Raw genomic sequence first — 24,335 nt, forward strand, 5'->3', positions numbered from 1 at the left:
TTGCTTGGTTGGGATTCCTTCCCCTTCCTCCTCCTTCCTTGAATTCACATTTTCTGCATCTCACACAACAGAAAAACAAGGCAAGCACAGCCTTTGTAAGACTTTGAAGAATTTTAACACTCAATTAACAGAAGTGATGCATTAACTCCTTGTGTCCCTTGTTTCTTCTATTTAGTACTTATAGATAACAATTTCTGTGGCCCATTAAGCCTAAGAGGACTTTAGCAAAGGTAAATTCTCTAGTTCTTACCTGGAAGGATTATATAGCAGTATTTTAACTACAAAAAAGACCCCACATACAGACAATCACTTATCAAGTAAAGACCAGAGAACAGAGCCCTGATTTTGGCACAGACACAAACTTCCTTTAATTTGGTGTCAGCCTATTCTCTGTTTTTTAATTTTCCTCTTAAAAAACCCAGCTAAAGAAAAAGAGCACCGAAAACCAAGCCAGCTTTTAGCTTTTCCATGGGAGTTTCTCAAGCTTTCATTTTTTTATAGTTGCGTTTAAACCACTAAAGAACTCATAAGCCAGTATATGCCGTAAATAGTTATATCAAAATAAATACACTGTTCAACAAAGTAACATATTAAATTTAAACTCATCAATGAAAAGGCTAACCTTTCCTTTTCAAAGAAACCCAGAGGTCTATTTTTAAAAACCCTTTAAATTAAAAAAGTCAGGTATTTGATTCAAAGTATGTTAATATAACAGATGTCAAATGACACCACATATAAACAAATACATTTATAAGCTTTAAATCAAAACCACATGACTTATTACAAGTTTTCAGCTATTAATTGGATCTTACCAAACTGTTTTAACATTATGACTTATGTTTTAGTTAGGGGGAAAAAAATCAAAATAAATCTTTTATGATCATTGCAGTTTCATGCTCTAGTAACTATAACTGTGTTTGCTATTTCTTATTTTTTACCCCAAATCTAATATTTTCCACAGAAAAAAGACATGATCACTGTCTCAAAAATCTCCCCTGATGTTAAAAGCATATTTCATATAAGATTTAAGCTGGTCAAATCACCTTACAATCCAGGCATGCTGCATCTTCCTTAGAGAATTTTTTTTTAAATAGACAAAAATCTCTGGTTTTCTTTCCAAGTGAACCCTCAAAAACACTCTGGGATACTCTTGAAATGTAAGAAGGAGCTGCAAATGCATAACATTTAAGAGATGACCTTATTTGCAAAACACAAAAGACTACTCAGTTGTGGATAAAAAAGTAATTATGTTTTTCTATAAAAATCTTAATCATTACATAGGGTTTTTTAAAAAGCATATGTAATTGCTTGCAGGGTACCTCATGTGTAAACCTTTCTTGGACAACTGTGACAATAAAAACTATTTTTGAGAACTTACCTCAAGTCTTTTCATAAGATACTGTTGACACTGCACTTATTGTTCTGAAAATGTTTCCTTTCTTCACTGAGGAAAACTGGCAATTCAGCACTTCAACAAACAGCATTTCTTTGCAACAGACTACAAAAACACGCTCCAAGAAAACGCATTATGCAAATGCTGCACTGCCTAATCCATATTTTATAACTACAAGAATAAGCAGAATAGATATGCTAAATACTCTTGAATGTTGGCTTTCCCCATCAAAATACCTGCATTGTTCTTCCTAAAAGAAGCAATGCAGACATTAATACAATTGTGCCAACGGAACTCATGGCAATCAACTTTGCATTTTGAAGGCATGGGATACTTATCAGTTAGAGATCCAATTACACATCAGACACCACATCCAGCTATAAAACATTATTTCATGCATATTTACAGGGTTTTTTAAGCAATAAATGACTCATCCGATTTAACTAGCTTTGATGTTATGTTTCTGTTAAATTAAAAAATGCTGTAGTTCTGCTTGTTACTTGCTTGCTAGCTATGACATGCTGCCACCAGGTGGAGATAATTTAATAAGAAACCTATTTATAGGTTTATAGAGACAGTGGGAGGAACTTCATAATATGAAATTGTTATTGTAAATTAACCAATCAAGGGGGAAAAAAACCCCTCCGAATTAACTAAAGAACTGGGACCTATACTTTGTATCTACCACTAACATCAACATATAGAGAGGCCAAAACTTGATTAAAAATATTCTGATAAATCCTCAGAGATTTGATCTTCAAAAATTCAGAAATTCATTAAAAACCTCAGCAGCAGTCATCCAACCAGAGAACCAGTTCAAATACAATCCTGCAGCATTACACTCTTTCACCAGTGTGTGTATGTGAATAACTGCTTCACACAAACAAAAGACAAAGTAATTTGAGGCAATTGGGTCAGGAAATCAGTTACACAAAACTGCTGCTTCTTGAATGTCTCCAACAGATACCACATAAATGTATGTTTAAGTAACAGCAGTAAAAAAATCTGACTGTCAAAGACTATACATGGCTGCTCTCTTCACAGAGACAGATTATGGGAACAGCATATTATTTCTTTTAGGGACTGTCATGCCACTTGCACTGTGTTTCTTCACAATGCAACATGCATTGAAAGGGAAATACAAATAGTTTTACAAAACAGATATAATCAAAATACAATACTTGGATGAGGTAGTAGAGTCACCCCTCCCTGTTCATGTTCTACACTAGCAGTGCAATCCACTCACAAGCACCACCCCCCTTTACATAACCGGAAGAACAAGCATGCTTTCCCTCTGAAGTTCTTGCTGGATGTAGATAATGGAGAAAAGAAGGCTGAGAACAAGGAAGTCAGTGTACCATCCATGGCTTGACCGCGGGGCTGTCTCCAGCCAAAGACACTGCAGTGCTCAAACCACGCCTTGCATGTAAACTTCACCCTCTCCCAAGGGCAGACACCAGGAGACTTGCAATCAGCAAGATTATACGGACCTGGGTTGGTGGAGTAGTTCATAATTGGCTGCATGTCAAAACAAAATTGCAAGAACCAAACCTCCAATTTAGCTTTACTACTAATTATACTGCAAAGCAGAGATGGAGTTGTCTCCCCCTGGGAAAAAGGCCTGTTAATTTTATGTGTCTGTCTGTGGACCTACATTATTTTTCACATATTTAGTATTACACAAAACCTAAAAGTAGGGATTCTTTCTAGAATGCCCTTCCCTATTCTTCACGAAACTTTTGGTTTAGTTCTTCAGTACTTTAAAATAATAATGTTATCTTCATATGTAATTGCCTTAGAAAAAATAATAAAAAATAATAATATTATCTTCATATGTAATTGCATTAGAAACCCCTGCCTTAAGTTATTTTTTCATAGTATGTATTTGAGAGTATTCTGTTTGTTTTAATTTCTGACATGGAATTTTCTCTCTAGTTAGAGAGCAAAGTATAAAATATATTGATACCATGAGAGATATGAAGTCTTTTTAATAATACTTCATTACATAGAATTAAGACATTGCAAGCAAAGAAAAAAACACAGCACAAATACTGTAAGTTGATTCATTTATATTCCTCTGACATAAGATAATGTGTCGTAAAATGAAGAATAAAGTAGTAAAGTGAAGATTGTTTCAGAGGTGTTTTTAACAGAAATGCTTTATCTCTAAATTACAAGCCTCTCACTGAAATGGATTTAGTCAAACCTATTTAGGGAATACAGGTGGAAATCCTGTGGTTGGTGTTTTGCAAAAAGCTAAAGATTGTGTTCTAATATGGAATCATTGATGAGATGCATCAACTATGGACATATTAACTTGTAGTTAATGTAGATGCCATTTAATGATTTGAGACTGGAAGAGCATTTCAACATGGACCAGAAACAGAAACTAGGTGTTTCCAAAAACTATAGAACAATCAGGCGTGTTAAATACCAGAATAATATGCATAGAAAATTGCAAGAGTAGCTACATGGAAGCAGGAAGAAATTACTACCTTCTAAACCCATTTGAGCTTGTGTACCTCATGAAGTGTCACCCATATTTTCTGATGGAATACAAGATGATCAAAGAAAACACATTCAAGCAATTATTAGGTGGTAAACAGGATTTAACAGAATTGGGAATAAATGACTGGAAAACATTGTCTTCTACAAATTATAACTACAAATAAAATACGTACTTTAATATATACATGGCTAGTTTGATATACTTCCAAATAATATGAAAATATCTAATTATTCCAAATAATAATGAATTATCATTAGTAGTGGCATAAATTTCTTTCCTGCATTGATTAGACTGATACACATCAGATGTATCAGATTCAAAAAATGTGAACAATATTGTATGATGTTTTTTTGTTGTTGTAAACCTTAAAACCTAAATGACAGAGTGATATCATTTTAAACTAAGGCCTAAGCAACTTAAGATTTACATGGCAGAGTATCTAAAATAAAATAAAAAAAACTGTTATGTTACAAAATTTGGAAATCTATCCTGCCAAAGATAGTGCTGTTTCATAAGAGAGGATATGAAACATTATAGACTGTTTCCATTTGTCCTTTCTTTTCAAGGAATGAGTGGAACTAGACTTTGACATGTTGAATGTAAGTTATTTGCTGGCACTATGGTTCTCTTCTTTCTTAGGCAAAGTTGCTTCTACAGCATTGACTGAAACCATCAACAGAGAACATTTAGGAGAATATTTGCCTCTCTTGTGGATATCCAGCCTTCTTTGCTGCCTGGAAAGGCTGGGAAAAACAGCTACACTGAAGAAATGAATGACATAATCATAGGAAAAAAGCAGAAATTTGTCGTATCATTAATTATTTAAAAACATACAAAAGTCACAATTAAAATTCTCTTCAAGTGACTCTTCAAGATGAGTCACATTTTAAGGTCTCCTCTCCAGAGTACAAATACTCATTAAATGATCATTTAATGTTTTCAGTAACAGATTGGCAAAATTCACTTGGCTATGATTTCTCTACATACCAGATCCTTCTTTAAACATATCCAGAATAGTTTGTGTCAGTTCCACAAAAATGTTAATGCTTCTGTTTTTCTAATGGCCATAACTTCTATTTTCTTCCACTGTTTGAGAATTCCTACTTATTTTGTGAAGTCAAAGCATTTAGAAACCATTTATTTTGGTGAACAGAAGTGGACTCTACAGTCACATTTCATAGCACTTGTGAAATGCTACCTACTTTTCATCTCAAATTTTGGATTCAATTATCACTAATCCATAATGAGAACATGAAATAAGTGAAAACTGAGATGATTCTCGATGCATGATTAATCCTTGCACAGATTTTACAAACCTGAAATTCTAGAAAATTTCCTGAACAGATGTTAATATTTAGAATGGATTAAGTGTTAAATAATTAATTTCAATGTTCTTTTTAATTTGCCAAATACAGACTTACAGAAGAAAATTCAAGGTTTAATTCCTAAAATTATCCTGAAAGTGCTGTTTGCCTCGGATTTTTTATTCAGTTAATGATGCTGGTGTCCTTCTGTGGGCACAGTATTACCACATCACCCTCAAATCCATTTATGCCCACTTTAAAATCACTTAATTTTATACAAATATTTTTGAAGTATTTTTTGAATATTTTCTGTTCCAATTTTCTTCACTCTTATGGACAAAAGTATTATATTTTCAGACTAAAGATGCTTAGTCAGCTCAAACTTATTTTTTTCCTTCACCAAGCATACACTTGAATGAAAGAATAATTCTCTTCTTGCAACTCTTGAATTGTTAAAGATGCCGAATTTATCCTCCCCACTCTTGAGTAAAGAAGCCCATTTGCTCACATCTCCTGATACCCTTTCTTATCTTGAACACTTATTCCTAAAAATAAAAACAATATTAAAAGAACAGACTTCATTGAAATATGGCAAAATGCTGCAACTAAATAAAATTAATTCTGTTTTTCAGATATATGAAACTATAGGCTATATTTGCACATACAGCCTCACACACTACTTGTGCAAGAGCATCAAACATGTGCTGGCCAAACATCTTTTAAACAGAAATACAGAATTTGCTGATGAATCCTGTTTCATTTAAGCTTATGGGATGGAAATTACTTGCTCATTCATTTTGTCTTCAACTTGCAATTCAAAATTCTTCTTATCTTTACCCTTACCATCAGTTTTGTTTTTTTTTCTTTGGCTTTTTTAATACCTCCTTCCCTTCCTTACACAATCTTGGCATTATGATAATGAATTTAAAAGATCTTGGATTACAGAATGCATAGGATAAACTCAGAGTGTGTTTTATCATCACCAGCAAGCTCAAGAAGTGTTACTAAAAGTAAGAGCCGGAAATTATGGTGGGAGTGGTTGAGATTTCAAAAAGATCTGAGCTGTAAGTGTGTAACTTGAGTTAAAGATGGTTTGCATATCAGATGGGAATTACTAGATTTTTTTTTTTTATTTAGGTATCTGAAATTGGCTTTTTATCCTAAGGCCTACAGGTCTCCCACCAGAAGGAGAAGAGAAAGGAGGGGGTGGAGGGAGAGAGACAGCACCACTCCTGTTTTCTACCACGAATACTAAGTTAAGGACAGACAAACAAATCCTGCTAGTGAGTCACAACTGCTGTTCTACAGATACAGACAATTATGCATTACAAAGATCAAACATTCTGACTCGTGCATAGGGGGAAGCACTGCCTGAAGTCCTTTGAAATGAAACAGCACTCCTGTGCAAGAAGGAAACTATGGAAATGGGTGTGGGGGTGGCAGAGAGCAGGAGGAACGAGTGCTGAGGGTCTGGGATTCACAATCTGCACAATTTGTTCTCTCTGCATAGGCTGCATCACTGGAAATGTGTAGGGAGGTAACATTTCATTACACAAATATATATGGAAAGTCTATAATTCCTAGCTATGCAAAGACTATTTCCCTCCCTACTTCACTCTCTTACCATACATAACTTATTTTACAGGACTCAAGAAATAAACTCTTCCACAACTTTCCTTGCATTTAAAAATTCACCTAGCAGTCTAGCTTGCTGCCAACAAATTACTCAAACCACCTGTTCAGTGTGAACACAATTTGTGTTTTCCAGAGGGTGTTTTTGTTTGGCTGGGTTTTTATAGATGTATAACAGTATAGATTTCCTCCTGTTGATAAATTACTGACATGTCGTTGCACAGCTTCCTCTTCTCTGCTCTGCCTCATAGGACATCCAAACCTTTCACTTGCTGCAATCTAAAAATAAGAGTGCTCAAATGAACTAGTAAAATGAAATAATTCTGCATCTCAGCAAAGCTTTATCACCTGCCACCACTGTAAGAAAAAAACTGAATCTGCCCTCTTATGACGGAAATTGACTATGACACGTGCTACAACCGCCCCTTTTGTCTTCATTTACTAACAATATCTTCACGCTGAGCTCAACAAGACAGAATATATAAAAATACACCTTTAAGAGAAAATGAAAGCAAAAAGTGTCATATGTATATTAAAATTGCAATTTAAATAGCAAAATACTTCTGCTGGGATAACTGGTTTAAAATTTGGAAAAGAAGAGGTCTACATGAAGCTTAAAGAACTAATTAAAGATACAGTGGCTTTTAAATGTTCACAGCAAACCATTCGCATTTCACTTGCAAAGGAAAATTTACCAAAAATAATATAGGCTAAACATGAATATTGCATTATTTTAACTTTGTGGAAACAGCCTGTCAATGTAAGAAATCTCAAACATTAATAAGAAGAACATGCATATCTGTGAGGACGAAGAGTATTATTATTGCACTCCTCTAAACTGATTTTGAACTTCATTTTAGATAACCCCCACAGTGTCAGGTTCTCTGAATAAGTTTTTTAATTTTTTTTAATTTATTTCTTGTAATATCTTTTTTTTCTTTCTGTATTTCTTGGATGATTTTTTTTGGGGAGGGTGGGGGAAATGGATGTTGGTGTTTTGGTTTACACACAAGAGAAACAGAAGCTCAGATATTGAATGATATAGCCCTTTATTGAAAATTACCTGTAACTGACCATAATTATGTCAGATAACTTCATTATCCAGTTATCTGGCATATTTTGACTTGAATAATCAAATAAATACTTTTAAATTTCTAAAAATGCCTCCTAGAAATAGTTTTTAATTTTCTTTTTTTTAAGTGGTTTTAAGAGCTTGAGGATTTTGGATACAAAATACACAGTACTTCCCTTTCATTTGAGGCTGTTTCTGCCTTTTAAACTAGCTGTTAACTAGTCAGGAAACAATGAACTGTATTTGTTACAGCTGACACATTCAGAAGTTAATTGCTGACATAGATTTGGCAGCTATCCCAGTACAGGAAAAAAAGAATGTATGGATTCAAGCTACTTTGCATTCTGGTCAGAAACATGCACCAGCAACATGACAACGAACTTTGCACTCAGAAAGGTCCGTCTTTCAGAAGGCTGCATTAAAGGCTGGAGATTAAATAAAACATCTTGTTTACCAAAGTGACAGATTTGGTCTGTAAAAATTAAGATTAAAAAATCAAGGAGCATATTACATGCAACAAACTAACCTCTAATAAAATTATAACTGTTCTTCTCAAGGAGCTTATTTAAACATAAGAAAACCACCCACATTTTCCTTAAATTAAAAAAAAGGGATACGTGCTTCTAAGATAAGCACATCATTTTCAAGAAACATTTAAATGCTAATGAAAGATAAGAAACACTAAAAATATTTATTAAAGATCCAACTGAATAGAGAAATTAAAACTATTCTGTACACACACACACAAAAGTCCTTGTATTTCTGAGCAAGTTGCACTGACTTTCTGTTGAGTTACTCTAGTGATACATGCTATCAATTTTAACCATAATTTATCTTGTTTGTGTTAGTGTGTGTTATACTTTTGTTCACCTGAGTAATCCCTACAGAAAGATAGAAACATGGTCTTATTTTAACCCTGCAGAAGCCAGAAGGGGAGCAATGCATCCCAGACCTCTGCAGAAGCAGGGCAGGGGCATGTGTGTGTGCCTCTCATGCCACTACCACGGCTGCAAGCAGGCAGCTGCCCAAAACATTCCTTTCAGCAACTGAGTGTACACTGAACAGCATCCAAAAGAGTTATATAGAAGTTATATTATTGACTTTGAAGAAAAAACTATATATATCCATTTCAAAGGCACATCGTCATTTTTTCAAGTCATCTGGGGAAGAAGTGAATGGATGAATATTCATAGATCAGCAGAAGGAGGTGGTGACTGATTTTATAAATTTATGAAATATGATTGGTTTTAGATAAAAATACGCATTTTCATACAGGATTAGAACTTTTACTGAAATGTTGGTCTCCTGCTCTCTTCATTGCCAATGGTTAAAGCAAAAAGAAATTCTACTGTAATTAAATATGTCAATATATATGAGTTACATCAGTTACTTGTACAAAAGTACAGCTGCATTCTCTGTACCTCCCTTCTCTTTACAATCCCCTTCTTGTTCTTCCACTGGTCTTTTCCAAGTCTTTTAGACCTAACTCTAAATAAATTATGCTACTGTTTATACAGCCAATTCAATTTACAGCAATAGATAACCTCTTGTGTGTACAAACAGTGAAGGGGACACATAAATTTTGCCCCTCTAATTACTCTGTTCTCTCAGTTATTTTAAGGGATCAGGGAATGTGCATTCCAATCTACATTCCAGAGCCCTCCCCATTTCTACTGTGGGATTAAAGAAGCTACAAAGGGTTGCACCAGCATTTGGTACCCTGTAAACTGCTCGCTTAAAACACCTGCCTAAGTAACAATATTGCCTCCTTAGAACACTGTTACATGATTAAATACATAGACTTATTTAGCTATTTCTATATTTGAAACTAATATTACCAGTAACTAATTTTGCATTTGTATTTCAATGTGTTTGATCATAGAAAGGCATCAGTGTAACACCAAGGCATCTGGAAACAAATGGAAACAAAACCCAGGAAGACAAAAGCAGGTCCACCTTCACTCCCAAAAGACACAAAACCACAACTACAGATATCCAGTCTGGCAATTTTAATATATGGAGTTTGCAGGAAAAAAAAAAAAAAACTTGGTCAGGCTCTGAATATATCAATACTGGAAGCATCTTTCTCACCAATTCCATGCACCTGAAGCATTATCAGTCCAGCATTCACAACCAGCTTAAAACACCAAAATAGCCTAGCTGGCCATGGCAGTAAAACAGTTTGGTTATTCCACTTAGTTCTTCAAAGAGATACAGGCTCTCAGTTCTTATTTCAAAACCACAAAAAAATAATTTCTGATGGCAGTGTCAGAATACTGAGAGGGGAACATAAACCTTTAAATACATGTCTTACAGGTTGCTTTCACCCACATTAGTGTGTTTTTTGGCTTTGTGCTGGGTTTTTTTTGTTTGTATTCCTCTCCTTCCCCCCTCCCCCCAGCAATGTATTTTCCCACCAAAAGGAACATTTCTATTTTGAATCCCCGATTTCTTAAAAAGAACCACTGAGCATTCCCCTCACTAATCTGCAGATTTAAATAAAGATTTCTGAGAGGTACTCCTTAGGATTCTAAAAAAATGCTAAATCAAGCCCACCAAACATTTCAGCCTCAGCTTAGGCCCATTTGAGACTGAGCTCCTGGAATCTATATGCATAGCACCAAAGAACAACAGTGAAACAAGTTCACAATCAGCACATCTTTTCATGTCAGTTTGGACCCTGTATCACATAATAAAATAAAAGCAGGATGACTGTTACAGCATTGAAATGAAATCAAAATAGCTGGTTCAGTTCTGGAACCATGATGGCCTCTGACTTTTCTTAAAGTTTCTTCATGCTTAATTTCACATCAGTTAAGGAAGAAAATATCTATAGGGGCATGACTTCACTCATATTTTAATTCGTGTAAGACAGTAGGAAAAGTGAATACTGTGAAGGCAGAAGAAAAAGGAAAACTGCACAAAAATACCCCAAAACCCCCATTCCAACAAAAAAAAAAAACAATCCACAAAACCCAGACAAAACAAGCAAATATTTATTTAGGCAGGAATTAAACCTTACACAAAGGTATTTCATGAACAATTGAACTAAGACTGGCAATAATTTTTTTTTTTTTGTGTATAGAAGTGTTTACTGTGAAAAGTAGCTTTTGCTTCATCATGCAGTTTTTTCCCTAACAGCTGCTTAGAAAAGCTTATATTCTTATTTCTGCTGTTTTAGTAATTCTTTGTCATAGATACGTGCAGCTATTTTTAGAATGAATTTCAGAAAAACATCAGGTAATAGAATTTTAAGAGGAGGCCTTGTCTTCCAGTCTTATGAGTGCTATGTGGCACTTTATGTGATGCTTTCATTAGGAAAAAAAAAAAATGGAAAGGGTTGTAAAGCACTGAAACAGGCTTCCCAGGAAACTTGTGGAGTCACCATCTCTGGAAACATTCAAAAAATATGTGAATATGACAGAGGATGTGGTTTAGTGGTGAATGTGGTGGTGATTCTGGGTTGATGGTTGATAAACTTAAAGGTCTTTGACAACCTTAACAATCCTATGATTCTATAAAAGCACCTCTGAACTATGAAAACCAAATGCTTTGTTTTAGCACAAAGCTTAAAAGCTTACCCCTTAAAAAAACCTCAAAAACAAAACAGTAAAAGACTACATCAAAAAATCCCCAAACATGCAAACAAACAAACAAACAAAAAAACAGAAAACCTCCACCACTGGCCAAGAAACATCTTTTGCTGGAGGAGAACAAGCACTCAGGGTTCCTCTTTCCGTGCTACTTAAGTTTCCCATCTCCCCCTGTTACAACACTGTTTTCTTTGATCAAACACTCATAAAAATCATTAGATAATTAAATCATTTTCATAGGTAAAAACAGACCATCACTGCAGAAACAGGATTTTCTACAGGAAGACAAATAGGGATGTTACTTATTTAATAACTGCAGGTCACTGAAAATAGAGTTGGTATAGTTATGAGGATAAATGTTTTTTCTGCAGTGCTACCTTGCATTGACTTAAGACTATCTAAAAACCTTTGAGAACATTCCTCAGTGAGCTTCACAGTCTGGAAAGTAGCCACAAACGTATTTAAGGTGCAACAAAGCAATAGCAACAGTCACTAATCACACTAAAAAATAGTAAGATTTCCTTAGAATAGCTCTCATAATATTTACATGATGATAAAGTCTTTTAATTTTCTGGTGCGCTCACTGGCTACAGTTAGCTGACCTGTTTTAAAATGAGCACAGAGGAACAGAAATCAGAACTCCATCTGACAGCAGAAGGGCTTTTCCCTGGAGAAGGATGCTTTTTGGGATTGCTTAGTTGTGCTTGGTTGGTTTTTTCCTAAATCAGATCATATGTAACTAAAAATGCAAAATACATGATTCACAGAGAGGTCTACTTCTTTTCATCACCATTTTTACTCTTTACTTAATAGTTTCCCCAACCATATCTGCTCTTTTATGCAGCAAATAAAGTGTTCATTCATACCTAGGACCACAAAAAAAATAAAAGGCTGTCAGACTGTGGCACAGAGGACTACACAGAGTGAAATAGGTGATTCCTTGTGATTCCTGGGATTTTAGAAGACACATAAGAATTTCTTGATTTAAGTTACTGTTTGCAAATGATATAGGAATTTGAATGTAAGATCAAAATTATTTTAAAACTAGCAGCACATACAAAGGCCATGTACTCACAGAATTGAAAATCACTATTATGACAGTAAACAGAATTCTATAAATTTTCTTCCAAGAATGGTAAAATCAGAGTAAGTATACCATAAATTTAGCAGAACTGTATAGAAAACACCACCTCTGAGAGAGTTCTCAAACCCAGCAAGGTAAATTTTTTGCATGCACAGGCTGTGTAATCCAAAGACAGAATTCTAATTCACAGAAAAGCAACACACAGGTGCTGGAAAGGATTATTTTGACTAAATGCTAAAAGCTGTTGAACCCAATGTGTGGAATTGCCATAAACTGGCACAAGTCCCTAGAACATCTGATCGCTCAGGCAGTGGCACTTACAGACCTGCAGGCATGACCTGAATACTGAATGCCTAAAGAACAATTTTGACCAGTGTCACAAAGCCACAGACCAAAACAAGCAAGTAAATCAAAAGCCTCAAAAGCTCAAGCAAACCCGAGTGATGAATTTAGTGATGAATTTTCACACTGAATGCTAAACTTCCCAAGAGAGTTATAGCCCAGGCTACAGCTAAATGACCATGATGATTAATTACAATTTTTGCATATGTTCCTAGAGGGAGACAATGAAACCAGGAGCTTACAATATTTACAATGTATCTTTGGATTTATTATTAAAAAGCACAGAGAAAAATATCCTTTTTGTGTCTTGCACTTTATCTCTTGAATAGAATCTGGCACACCAGAACACCCCTTTAGTTTCCAGTTCTTCTTGGATTAGCCCCACACTTTTTCAGCTCTACTTATAAACATGCTTACTGCTTAAATACACGAAGTTAGAGAGCTTGATTTTTGTAATCTTCACTGCATCAAAATTCCCACATACTCATACAGAATTTATACAACTCCTGAAAGCTTCAATCAGACCCTGAAAAGTGCAATCAGTACAACCCCTAAAACACTTGACTTCAGTGGGAGTTCTGTGGCTGCAGGGTGCACAGAGTTCTGTTAGCAGAACTCATCTCACATTACACGGTTTTCTTAAAATAAAAGAAAATAAAAGTCTGGAGATGTGGCATTCATATTATACTCCAGACAGTCTCCACTAGGAAAAGTCAGCATTAGCTTTTGCTTAACTCTAAATTTGGATATTGCAACAGAGAAAGCACAGGAGCACATGAATTGCTGCATTATTTATTACAGACAGCAATTTATTACAGACAGCAACTGGATATAATTAATCTTAAATTCCAAGATGAACAAGACAATATTTACAAAATTAGAATTCAAGAACAAAACACCAAACAGAAAGCAGCAAACCCAAAGATTCTGTTGCAAGGTAGAGATTCCTCATACCAGATCATTCAGGTGATTAGCAAAAACCAGGTTTAAATGTTGTGCAATGTTGTCATTGCAATTCTCTGTTATTGCTAAAATATAACTTAAAAAAAATGCAAAGAATTTAAGGCTGCACATTGTAATGACTGGTACAGCCTCACTTTAAGTGCTGTATGCAGTTTTGGCTACCTCAATATAGGAATTATATTTGAGAACATCCAATAGAGGGCAGTGAGGATAGTGAAGGGTCTGGAGGGGAAGACATATGAGGAGCATCTGAGGGTACTTGGTCTGTTCAGCCTGGAGCAGAGCAGACTGAGGGGAGACCTCACTGCAGTTACAATTTCCTCATGAGGGGCAGAGGAGGGGCAGGCACTGATCTCTCTGGTGATCAGTGACAAGACACAAGGGAATGGCCTGAAGCTGTGTCAGGGGAGGTTTAGCCTGGGTATCAGGAAAAGGTTCTTCACACAGATGGTGACTGGGCACTGGAACAGGCTCCCCAGGGAAGTGACCACAGCACCAAACCTGACAGAACTCAAGGAGCATTTGGACAATGTCTGTGGCACATAGTGCAATTGTTGGGGTCTCCTGCACAGGGCCGGGAGTCGGATACTGTGATTGTAGTGGGTTCCTTCTAACTCAGGACATTCTGTGATTCTATGATTCTGACATTCTATGATCTTAAGACTAAAAATACTTCTTCCCTCCTGTTCATATGTTTTTTTGGTCAGAAATTAATTTTCATCCTGAAGGGTTGGTTTTGGGGTTTTCTTGTGTATTTTTTAATCATTCTATAGCCATTTACTCATATATCAAGATTTGTTTTAAAGTACCTCTGCTCTTTCCATATGTTGATCCCTGGGAATCACCTTTCTAGCAATCAAATCTCTCTCAGCATTGATTTCGCCAGGATGACTGCTAGACTAGTTTTAGCCCTCACCTCCTTGTAAGGCACAACTCACAACACTGACTATAGTGCAAAAGAGAGACTTACAAACAAGGAAGCTTTTTTAAAATTGGCCTGATGCAGATCAGATAAAAATTCAAATACTTCACATTACTATTTGTTAAATTAAAATAACTATTACCAAAAGAGTAGGAAAATAAAATGCTTTAAAAAATTAGTGAACTGACTACTAAGCAAAAAAAAAAAAAATTAATTCACTGTAAAGCCCATGGATATAACACGTAGTTCTGAGTCCATCACAAGAGATTGGCAGCTTCTCTGTTATGTGCAATTTCGAATGCCACAGAAGAGTCAAGTAAGGAACTGGTACAACTCCACTACTTACAGCACCACAATTAAAGTACTGAACATTATTTTTTCAGACTTCTTTTTCTCTTGTGTAAGTTGTTGACACTTTGTACCAAGCAGATCAAAGTACCGGCAGATTTAGGAACAAATTCACGCAACAAAGATCTGCCAAGATCGTTAAGGAAGATCACACAGACATAACCTGACATATCCCTGAACACTGTAGGTGCACTGACAGAAGTATCACACTCTTTCCTGTTCTGTACTTGTTCCTTTATGACTCCTGCTTTGAGTCTCTGTTGAGGTCACTGGAGTACATCAATCTTTTTCTGATCCAGTAAGCACATTAGTTTATGAGTATGGTATGTTCAAGAACTTCTTAAAAAATGCTGTATTATGATACTCCAGATAACTGGTCTCCAGTATATTTATTATATCCTCATTTGCTATCCTCTGCCCCATAAATCAGCTACACTGGATCTGTAGTTTACTCTGCTTTGACTAATTAAAATAATGTCATAATATTAACACGGTACAATTGCACCTTGATTACATGTATCCTTTTAAAAAAAAAAAAGTGTCATCAGTTAAAGGAACTGTTCATAATAAGAGGCAAGATTACCTCTTCCCTCCTATTTATATCTATCTGTATCACATCTTTGTGTTTCTGTTTTTAAACACTTTTATTATTTTAACTATGGACCTGAGTTCATGCAAGCCAAATTCAGCTGAGTACAAGGGTCTACAAAGTTAATGGGCTTGAAATTACTTGCAGCTTGACTGAATCTGGTACAACATCTTTTAGTAGCAAGAAAATTGCTGGCAATGAGTGTTTTTACTCTGAATTCATACTCTGCTCTAAATGGCACCTCTTGGGCAAAGGGGTCAGGACAATGACTTCTTGTGTGATTTCCAAGTATGAATTTCAGATCATAGCTGATATTGTTCCTTAGACTACAACTGCAATGCAAACCATCAGTTTAGTATTAGCTAATGGGAAACATCATCTTGAAAAGAAAAGTTTCATTTGTATCCTTATAAGTTATTAATAAGCTACAGCTCTGTCTGTTGGTGAATTATGAGGTTATTCATCAACCTCTGTCCACTGTTTAGCAATACTACTCAGGCAATTAGAACACCAAAGGAAAACCAGTGCAACCTTCTAAAGTCACAATATAAATTTTATTAGGAGGAAAAATTTAACTCAGTAAAATGAAAACAAGCCACCTGTATTTCTTTCTTTTTTTTTTTTTTTTTTTTTTTAAACCAAGAGCCACTACATCTTAAATGAACATAAATTAACATATCAAAGATCTATGCTTTTTATGGAAAGCTAGTTCTTGAAGGAAATTGTTTAGTTAAGAGGAAATTTATTTCAGTAATGATAGGCAGGACTACTAAAGAGGCTGACAAAACCTCCATAGTACTAAATGCTGCTTCCCAATTTTATCTGGACGTTATCCATCCAGAAACAGGGTATTTCAGACATGATTATGCTTGGACCATAGAAACTGGTAACAAATTACACCCTTGGTTAGTACATCTCCAGGCTTGTCAAATAGGTTTCTGAAAGACTTGTTCTTTTCATCCTCTTTGCAATGATCTTTATTCATCACGTTTAAGAGCAGATGAAACCAAAGGACTGTATTTTTTCTTTTCCAGAAGAGGCAGGAAGCAGGTAAAACATTTCAGCAGGTGTTTGGCTGCAAGTTTTTAGCACTGTTCTTAAATAAGCAGAAACTGTGTAATGAATCTTTAGTTAATACACTTCACTGTCACCTTTCCCAGATTAATCTACTTGAGACAGTAAAATAAACGCTTTTAAAGAACTGGTCCTTCTTGTATCTCATGCAAACACAAACTTAAGTCAATTGATGGTCTCCTATGACTAGAATCAACAGAGTTTGGCTACAATCATAAAATGGTTTGGATTGGAAGGGAATATAAAGATCATCTCATTCCAACCCCACTGTCATGGGCAGGGACACTTCCCACCAGACCAGCTTGCTCAGAGCTCCACTCAGCCTGGACTTGAACAATCCCAGGGACAGGATCCACAGCTTCTGTGTGAATCCCATTCTAGTGCCTCCCAAATGACAATATTCACAGATACCTTAATATCTAAGTACTGTGTTATAAATATCTCATTCTGCAGTAGATCATTAGATTTGTAGTTCAGGCGGTTACTCCCATGCATTCATTAATGATCCAGCTACTAATGCACAAATGCAAAGAGAGAAATTTTCTGTTAATCATAATTTCCTAAGTCATAACAGCAGCATAAATGGACAGTGTTGCCTATCTCACGCTATTTCAAAAATAAATGCTGGTGACCTCCTGCCATTTCAAGAGATGCTTTCACATACTCCAGTGAAGCCTGTGGAATCAATAGATTCCTGCTAAGAATGAGCCTCTGGTTTGGTGCTTCCATGGAGCCACTCAAATGCAGGACACTCAAAGGCTTGGTAGCCTTGTGAACACAGGGATTCCTAACATTGTTGATACCTGTATTCTTTGTGTCCTTTCCACATAACTTTTATTTACATGTATTTCTTTTCCAGTACACAAGGATTTTAATATTGTAAGATGTCACCACAAATAGCTGTAAGCAGATAAATCACTCTCCCTGTTTTTCTTCTTTCTTTCTATTCAATAAATTAAAAGGTAGGTTCTCTGCTCATCTACAGCAAAACAAATCAGAAAATGTCTTCTCCAATTAATGATATCATCAATCCATAGATAACAAATAATGCAAAAATTCAGGCATGTAATAAAAATAAAAACCTTGGTACCTTTATTTTTGAAGACACCCCATTAAAGATGCTATGGCATAACAAAAGGCATCTGAAGAGAATCTTGCTTTCTTAAGTTAACTCTTTTGTTTCCTGATATCTTTTAAAAAGTATACAAACACATTCAAACAGTTTTAAGAGGAACTGAGCTACAAAAGCAACAAAAATATTTTGTTAAAGAATGCAGAATTATATCACTGAAGCTGGACATCTTTAAATTCTTGAAGTAACAGCAAGTAGTGCTCTGAATGCCCTATTTAATACTAAAAATTATTCTGAGTTTTAATCTAGTTACCAAAAATTGAATATTCTAGTCAAATACCTAAACTAAGAAGCAGTTAAATACACAGAGGGGGAAGCCATGACACTACGTCAGAATTAGGCCATGATTAATTGCTTAGGTCAAAATAAAAACTGGTGTTAAGACATAAGTTACCAATTGGCCTGGATCTAGTCTAGGACACTCCAACAAACCTCCAGATTTGAATACCTCAGGTTATCAGTAAGTTTTTCTCCAGTGTCTCCTATTTCTGTGTTTCAAGAGACATTGAAAATGAGATTCAAACGACCTGCAGAGCTTCAGAATACACATAATCAACTATACTGCCCTTATTTCTTAAGGAAAATGTGTATGCTAAAAAAATAATTAAAACAAGCAAACAAGAACCAAAACACCCTACAAAAAAAAAAAAAAAAAAAAAAAAAAAAAAAAAAAAAAAAAAAAAAAAAAAAAAAAAAAAAAAAAAAAAAAAAAAAAAAACCAAAACAAACCCATGAAAACCAAACAAACAAATAAAACATCTGGCATGAATTAGTTTAAATAAATGGTTTAAAATCTGAATACTAGCCATTATTCAGATTCTTTAAGTGGAGAAGTTCATATCCTACTCTTTCAATAATACATTTTCAACTCACAGACACAAATTACAGTGAAGTTAAAACATGTGTTTCCCAAAATGTCATATTAACTTGACTCAATTGCACTGAAATCAAATGGCGTGTGCTGAATGTAACTGTGGGATTACTGGAGTAAATTGAAAGAAAATCAGTAGGTAAACATGAACCACTTGAGAAAGGTGCCTCAAAGGAAAGGTCAGTGAAAGGGCAAACAAATACTGCATTTGTTCTCAAAACATTTGTTGAAGAAGGTGGCCATGAAAGGCAAATAATACATAAATTCATCTTAACAATCCAGCAGCACTTCCATAGATAAAAATAATGAGTTATCTAAATAAATGTGTTGTGATGTAAGACAAAAAGTCCAAATTATGCTATTGAACCTCTAAGACTTTAAAGCTCTGTGTCTATGACTTTATCATTCATATGTTTCATGATTTAGAGTTGCTGCAAATGATAAAAGTATCTCTAATTCCATTTGTATGAGTGCATGAAATAAAGCTCTCTACATATTTCTCATCTACCTGCTTTTAAGTCAATGTTTCAGAACACCTCATCAGTTCAGGCTTATTTTCAGGCAGGCATTTTGATTCTCATATTTACCTGAAGAGCAGAACATAGCCTAAAATAGAAAAATCAAATATTATTTTTGTCAAATTTTTGTTTGTTTTAGAAGGGTGAAAACAGGAAGGAAAGAGAATAGCTGTATTTTAATGCAATTGTATAAATCAACTGGTAGAAAATGTCCAGTTGAAGTCTCAGGATCTGCTTCAGATTTCAGTGTACAATCAGAGTAAAATAGTAGTTACACTTAATCCAGTAAACAAAATCACTGATTTCAAAAATTCCAAATGTCATGGGGTCACTACGCAAAAAGCAGAAAGAAGCAGGATTCCAGACTGCTGGTGAATAAGACACACATGCTGGCATCTCCCTGGGGAAAAGTTCCTTATTAACAAGACATCCCTTTAAAGCACTTGTAAAGAGAAACTCTTCACAAAATAAAAGAAGAAACTTCATACCAAAGCAATGAAAAGAAGAAAGTTGAAGCACAACATATTCACTCCTACGAATCTCCTGGATAAGCACAAAATAGATTGAATTCTACAAGCAAAACATTTTCTACTGCAAATTTAATTAAAATATTAATAATAATAATAATAAAAAAGCTAACCTAAAGAAATGTATATTGTGCAGAGTGGTAAAAAATAGGATTTTACAATTTGGGAAGATGTCCATTTCACCCACTTAAAACCAGTGTCCCCGGACACTGGTAAAAACCAAGGAAACTTTATTTATCACTACATATCTTAAAAGGCAGATTTGCAGAGTGCAGTATGCTCCTTTTTGGTTTGTGGTATGGTGGGGAGTATGTGTGTGTGTTTTGTTTCAATTTTTATTAAAGCAAAGCTAATTCAAGCTCAATAAATTGTCTGGACAGCTTTGAAATGTTAAGAAAAAAAATCCTTTTGTTTGAGCATAAAAACACTGCCAGTTAAACTCCTCCCTTGTGATGAAATTAGGAGAGGGAATATTTGGCCTTGGCAGATAATTATGACATTCATAAGCTCTTAACGTAAGGGGCTGGGGGAGGGGGTGACTGTCTGCTACTTGTTCTCAAACTGCTCTGATTTTCTGGAACAGAACAAATACAGCACAGTTCTCTCTCTCCAGTCTTAGACACCAGCACTTCTCAAAGAAAAGGCTTCAGTCATTCTTCATAAAATTTACTGCAGCTTTATCCGTCAAAATATAATTCCTGAACCTAAGAGTTTCAGTATTTCCAAAGCAAATGATCCAAATGTATTGACTTTTTCTTAGCCATCCAAATTATCTGAAAAGTCATACACATTTAAGACTCACATAATAATGCCTTTCTTAAAAACAAACAAAAATTGCAACCCTCACAAGCACCACAATCTTCATTTGATAATGTAAGTGTTCCTCACCACTGCAATCCCCCCCCCAAAAAAAAACCCCAAAAAATCCCATGAGTTTTTCTAATATCCTCTCAAATCACTGATTCAATTGAGTCACTTCAAGATGTACAATAAATCCCTCACCTCAATAATGCTCATTAAAATTAAAAATAATAAACTCAGCCCCAAACACCACTGTAGAAAACGCCTCTTCCCTAGCAACCTAAATGGGTGTATTTTCCATATGCAGATGTTCTCCCATTCCCATTTACTATGCCCTGCTGTGGAATGAGGCTGCACATTTCTGTTACTTCTACAGACAGTTAAAAAAATCATACTCGGCCAATGAAATTCCCTTTATTAAAAAAAAAAAAAAAAAATAAAATGAAGCTGTTTCTTTAAATTGAGGAAAATAACTTACTATCAATATTAGGTTTATTCAGCTTTCCTTCTCTTCTTTCCATCACCCCCTCATACATATCCTATAATTTTTAAAACTCAGTTTAATAGCATCTGTAATTCCACTCCATTATTTATCTCCTGACATTTGTGATAGTAAGATACCTAAACTATGCAATCCTCCCACGCTGCAGAAATCACACTTCACAAAGTCGCTTTCTTTTCTTTGGAGGAGGCGCATTCCCCATCTCTGCGCACATCATTACACCAGGTAGATCAATGCAAAGCCCGTAGGAAGCCTTCCCGTTCTCCTCCTCTGCCATCCCGGTGCCGGCTGTGCGGAAAAGCCTCCGGAGTGTTCCCGAATCGCTGCTCCTCGGGAGACATCCCCAGCTCACCCCGAGGGGGCAAAAGCAGGGGAGCATTTTCTGCAGCAATGGAGAGCACCTGGTGCTCCGTTTTTACTAACTGGCGCCGAAAGAAACCGCCTGGATGGTGCCAGGTTTAGCGACAGATACATGGAAGGAGACTTGGCAGCTGCGGTTCTTGGTACCTCAAAGCACCATGCCTGACCCCCTCCCCGTCCCTTCCTTAAACGCGACAAATCTCGCTGCCCCCGCCCAGGACACCGTGGGTGGCACATCCAGCCCGGCACAGGACACCGTGGGTGCCACATCCAGCCCCGCACAGGACACGGTGGGTGGCACATCCAGCCCGGCACAGGACACCGTGGGTGGCACATCCAGCCCTGCCCAGCCCTGCACAGGACAGCATGGGGGACACATCCAGCCCTGCGCAAGGCACCGTGGGTGCCACATCCAGCCCGGCACAGGACACCGTGGGTGGCACATCCAGCCCGGCACAGGACACCGTGGGTGGCACATCCAGCCCGGCACAGCCCTGCACAGGACACCGTGGGGGACACATCCAGCTCTGCCCAGGACACCGTGGGTGTCACATCCAGCCCTGCGCAGCCCCGGGGCGAGGCCGCCCCGTCCCGGTCGGTTCCCGGCGTGGCCGTGGAGCTCGGCCGCCCCCTGGTGGCGGGCGGCGGCAGCGCGGCCCGGGGCCGGCCCCGCCGCTCCCGCTGACATCCCGCTGAGGCGTTTGGGCTGGGTGGGGTTTATTTCTCCCCTAAAACCTCCCTAGCAAGTGGGGCCACGGCCCATCCCCTCAGGTGCAGGGAATGAAGCCTCGCACAGAGCAGAGGGGCAGCGGGAGTGGAGGCAGGGACAGCCCCGCGCGGCTCAGCGCCCCGGCCGGACGCCGGGAACTTGCCCGAACAGTTTCCAAACACGGCGGTGGTTATCCCTCACCCAGCGGCTGCGCCCCTCCCGGCGCCCCTTCCCGCCCAGTCTCCTCCAGGAGCACAAATCCTTAAGTAACCACGCAGGGGACATCCAAAAATAAACAAATAAATAGGTATAAATATATATATATATATGAGCCCCAGAAAACAAACCAAACCCCGTGGCCGCAGCACAACCCCCGAGTCCGCGTTTCTCGAAGCACTGTACGTATGTATATAAATAAACACACACACACACATATATATATATATATATATAGATATATATATATATAGATATATATATACACGCACATACATATGCAAAGGACCAAGCGTGCCCGAAGGCTCCAGCCCGGCGCGCCCCGATCCCGCACACACCTGCCCCCGCGGTGCGATTCCGTGGCACAAGGGCTCGCACCGCACACAGCCCCGCGGCCCCGACAGCGCCGTCCCCTCCGCGCCACCCCCGAGTCGGGGCTCGGTGTCCCGGCAGCGCGCGGGGAAGGGTCTTCCAGAGAGGAGAAACCCCGATAGGGAGACTTCAGGTGGGGTTTCTCGCGGGCTCTACCGCCAGCACTTCTCCCTGCTCCTAAGAACGAAGCCCACACTGCCTTCCCCGCGGGCAGATGCGGATTTTAAAGACCAGTGCTCGACAGATTTTGTGTAATCGCTTCATCTCTCTCATACATTCATCGGGTGCAAATTTAAAAAAAAAAAAAAAAAAAAAGGCAAAATCCTATGCAACGCAGCTAAGTGCACTTAGTACTGTCCAGCTTTTTTTCTTTTTTTTTTTTTTCCTCCTTATAAATGAGACCTCTTGAAGACTGAAACGAAAAAAAAAAAAGCTAGGCGATGAAGCAAGTTTTAGGTCCTTCTTAATTTGATTCCAGGATAATGCATTGCTTTAATTTTTTTTCTCCGTTTCTTTTCCATTAATTTGAGGGAGTGGACAGCATAGATAAGAATAATAATTAAAAGGGGGGGAAAAAAAAAAATAAAAAGGCGGCCGCGCTCCTACCTTGCCCGCTACTGAGGAGCAATCCGAGCAGGTAGAGAGGCAGGAGGCTCATGTTCAGGAGCTCTCGCCGGTGGACAGTTCCAAGTCGGAGGATGCTCGGCCAGCCCAGGCAAACCCTGCCGCTGCCGCTTCTGCCTCTGCCGCCGCCGCTGCCCGCGCAGCCCCGCACCCGCGGAGCGCCGCTCGCCAAGTGCCGGCCGCGCCTCCCGTGCCGCGCTATATCGGCGGGGCCGCGCCGCCGCGCAGGGGGCGGGCGCACGGCGGGCCGGCCGATCCCTCCGCCGCACACGCACCCCGCCACAGCGGCGAGCGGCGGGCCCGCAGATTCCTCCGCCGCTCCGAGAGGTGCCAGCAGGACCGCAGCATTCCACCCTACATCCCCTCCTGGATCCCTTCCTTGTCTCCCCGTGCGTCCCTCCCCGCATGCCCGCCTGCCGACAGCCCCCGGTGGGGTGAGGCGGCTCACCCCGCCTCGCCGCCGCGGCCCCTCCATAGCCCGCTCCCGCCGCCGCTGACGGAGGGGACGCAGCCTAGAAAGGAGAGGCGGCGGCTTGGTGGAGAGTCCCACTGGGAAGCCCCAGCATCCCGGGAGAGCACGGGAGAGGCGCCCCGGCTGCCCGCGGGCGGGGACGCGCCCCGGGGCTGGAGTGGCCCTGGCACCCCGTTTTCCGTCGGGAGGGGCCGGCGGGCGCTGCGCGGGGCTCGGCGGGTCCCCCGCTCCGCCCGCGGGCCGGAACGCGCCGCTGCGCCCGCGGGAAGCGGGACCGCCGCGGGGCCCGCGAACGGGCGCGTCTATACCTAATCCCGTCGGGTTTATGTTCATTCAGCTGTCTAGGAATTCACTTGGTTTGACTTCTGTTATTAGTCCAGAGGGGAAACATACCTCTGCTATTCAC

The 24,335-nt window shown here is 38.4% G+C and overlaps 1 protein-coding gene across 1 annotated transcript in view; it reads right to left on the reverse strand.

Moving 5' to 3' along the window:
* Nucleotides 1-23,526, reverse strand: part of NCAM2 (neural cell adhesion molecule 2) — a 271,811-nt gene extending 248,285 nt beyond the window's left edge. The window contains exon 1 of the mRNA XM_041414781.1: nt 23,440-23,526. Coding sequence (XP_041270715.1) covers nt 23,440-23,491 — 52 coding nt within the window. The 5' untranslated portion in view covers nt 23,492-23,526. The remainder of the gene's footprint in view (nt 1-23,439) is intronic.
* Nucleotides 23,527-24,335: the final 809 nt, after the last annotated feature.

This window comes from Onychostruthus taczanowskii, unplaced genomic scaffold (assembly GCF_017590055.1).
Source record: "Onychostruthus taczanowskii isolate IOZ18803 unplaced genomic scaffold, ASM1759005v1 scaffold47, whole genome shotgun sequence".
In the NCBI taxonomy this organism is placed as follows: Eukaryota; Metazoa; Chordata; class Aves; order Passeriformes; family Passeridae; genus Onychostruthus; species Onychostruthus taczanowskii.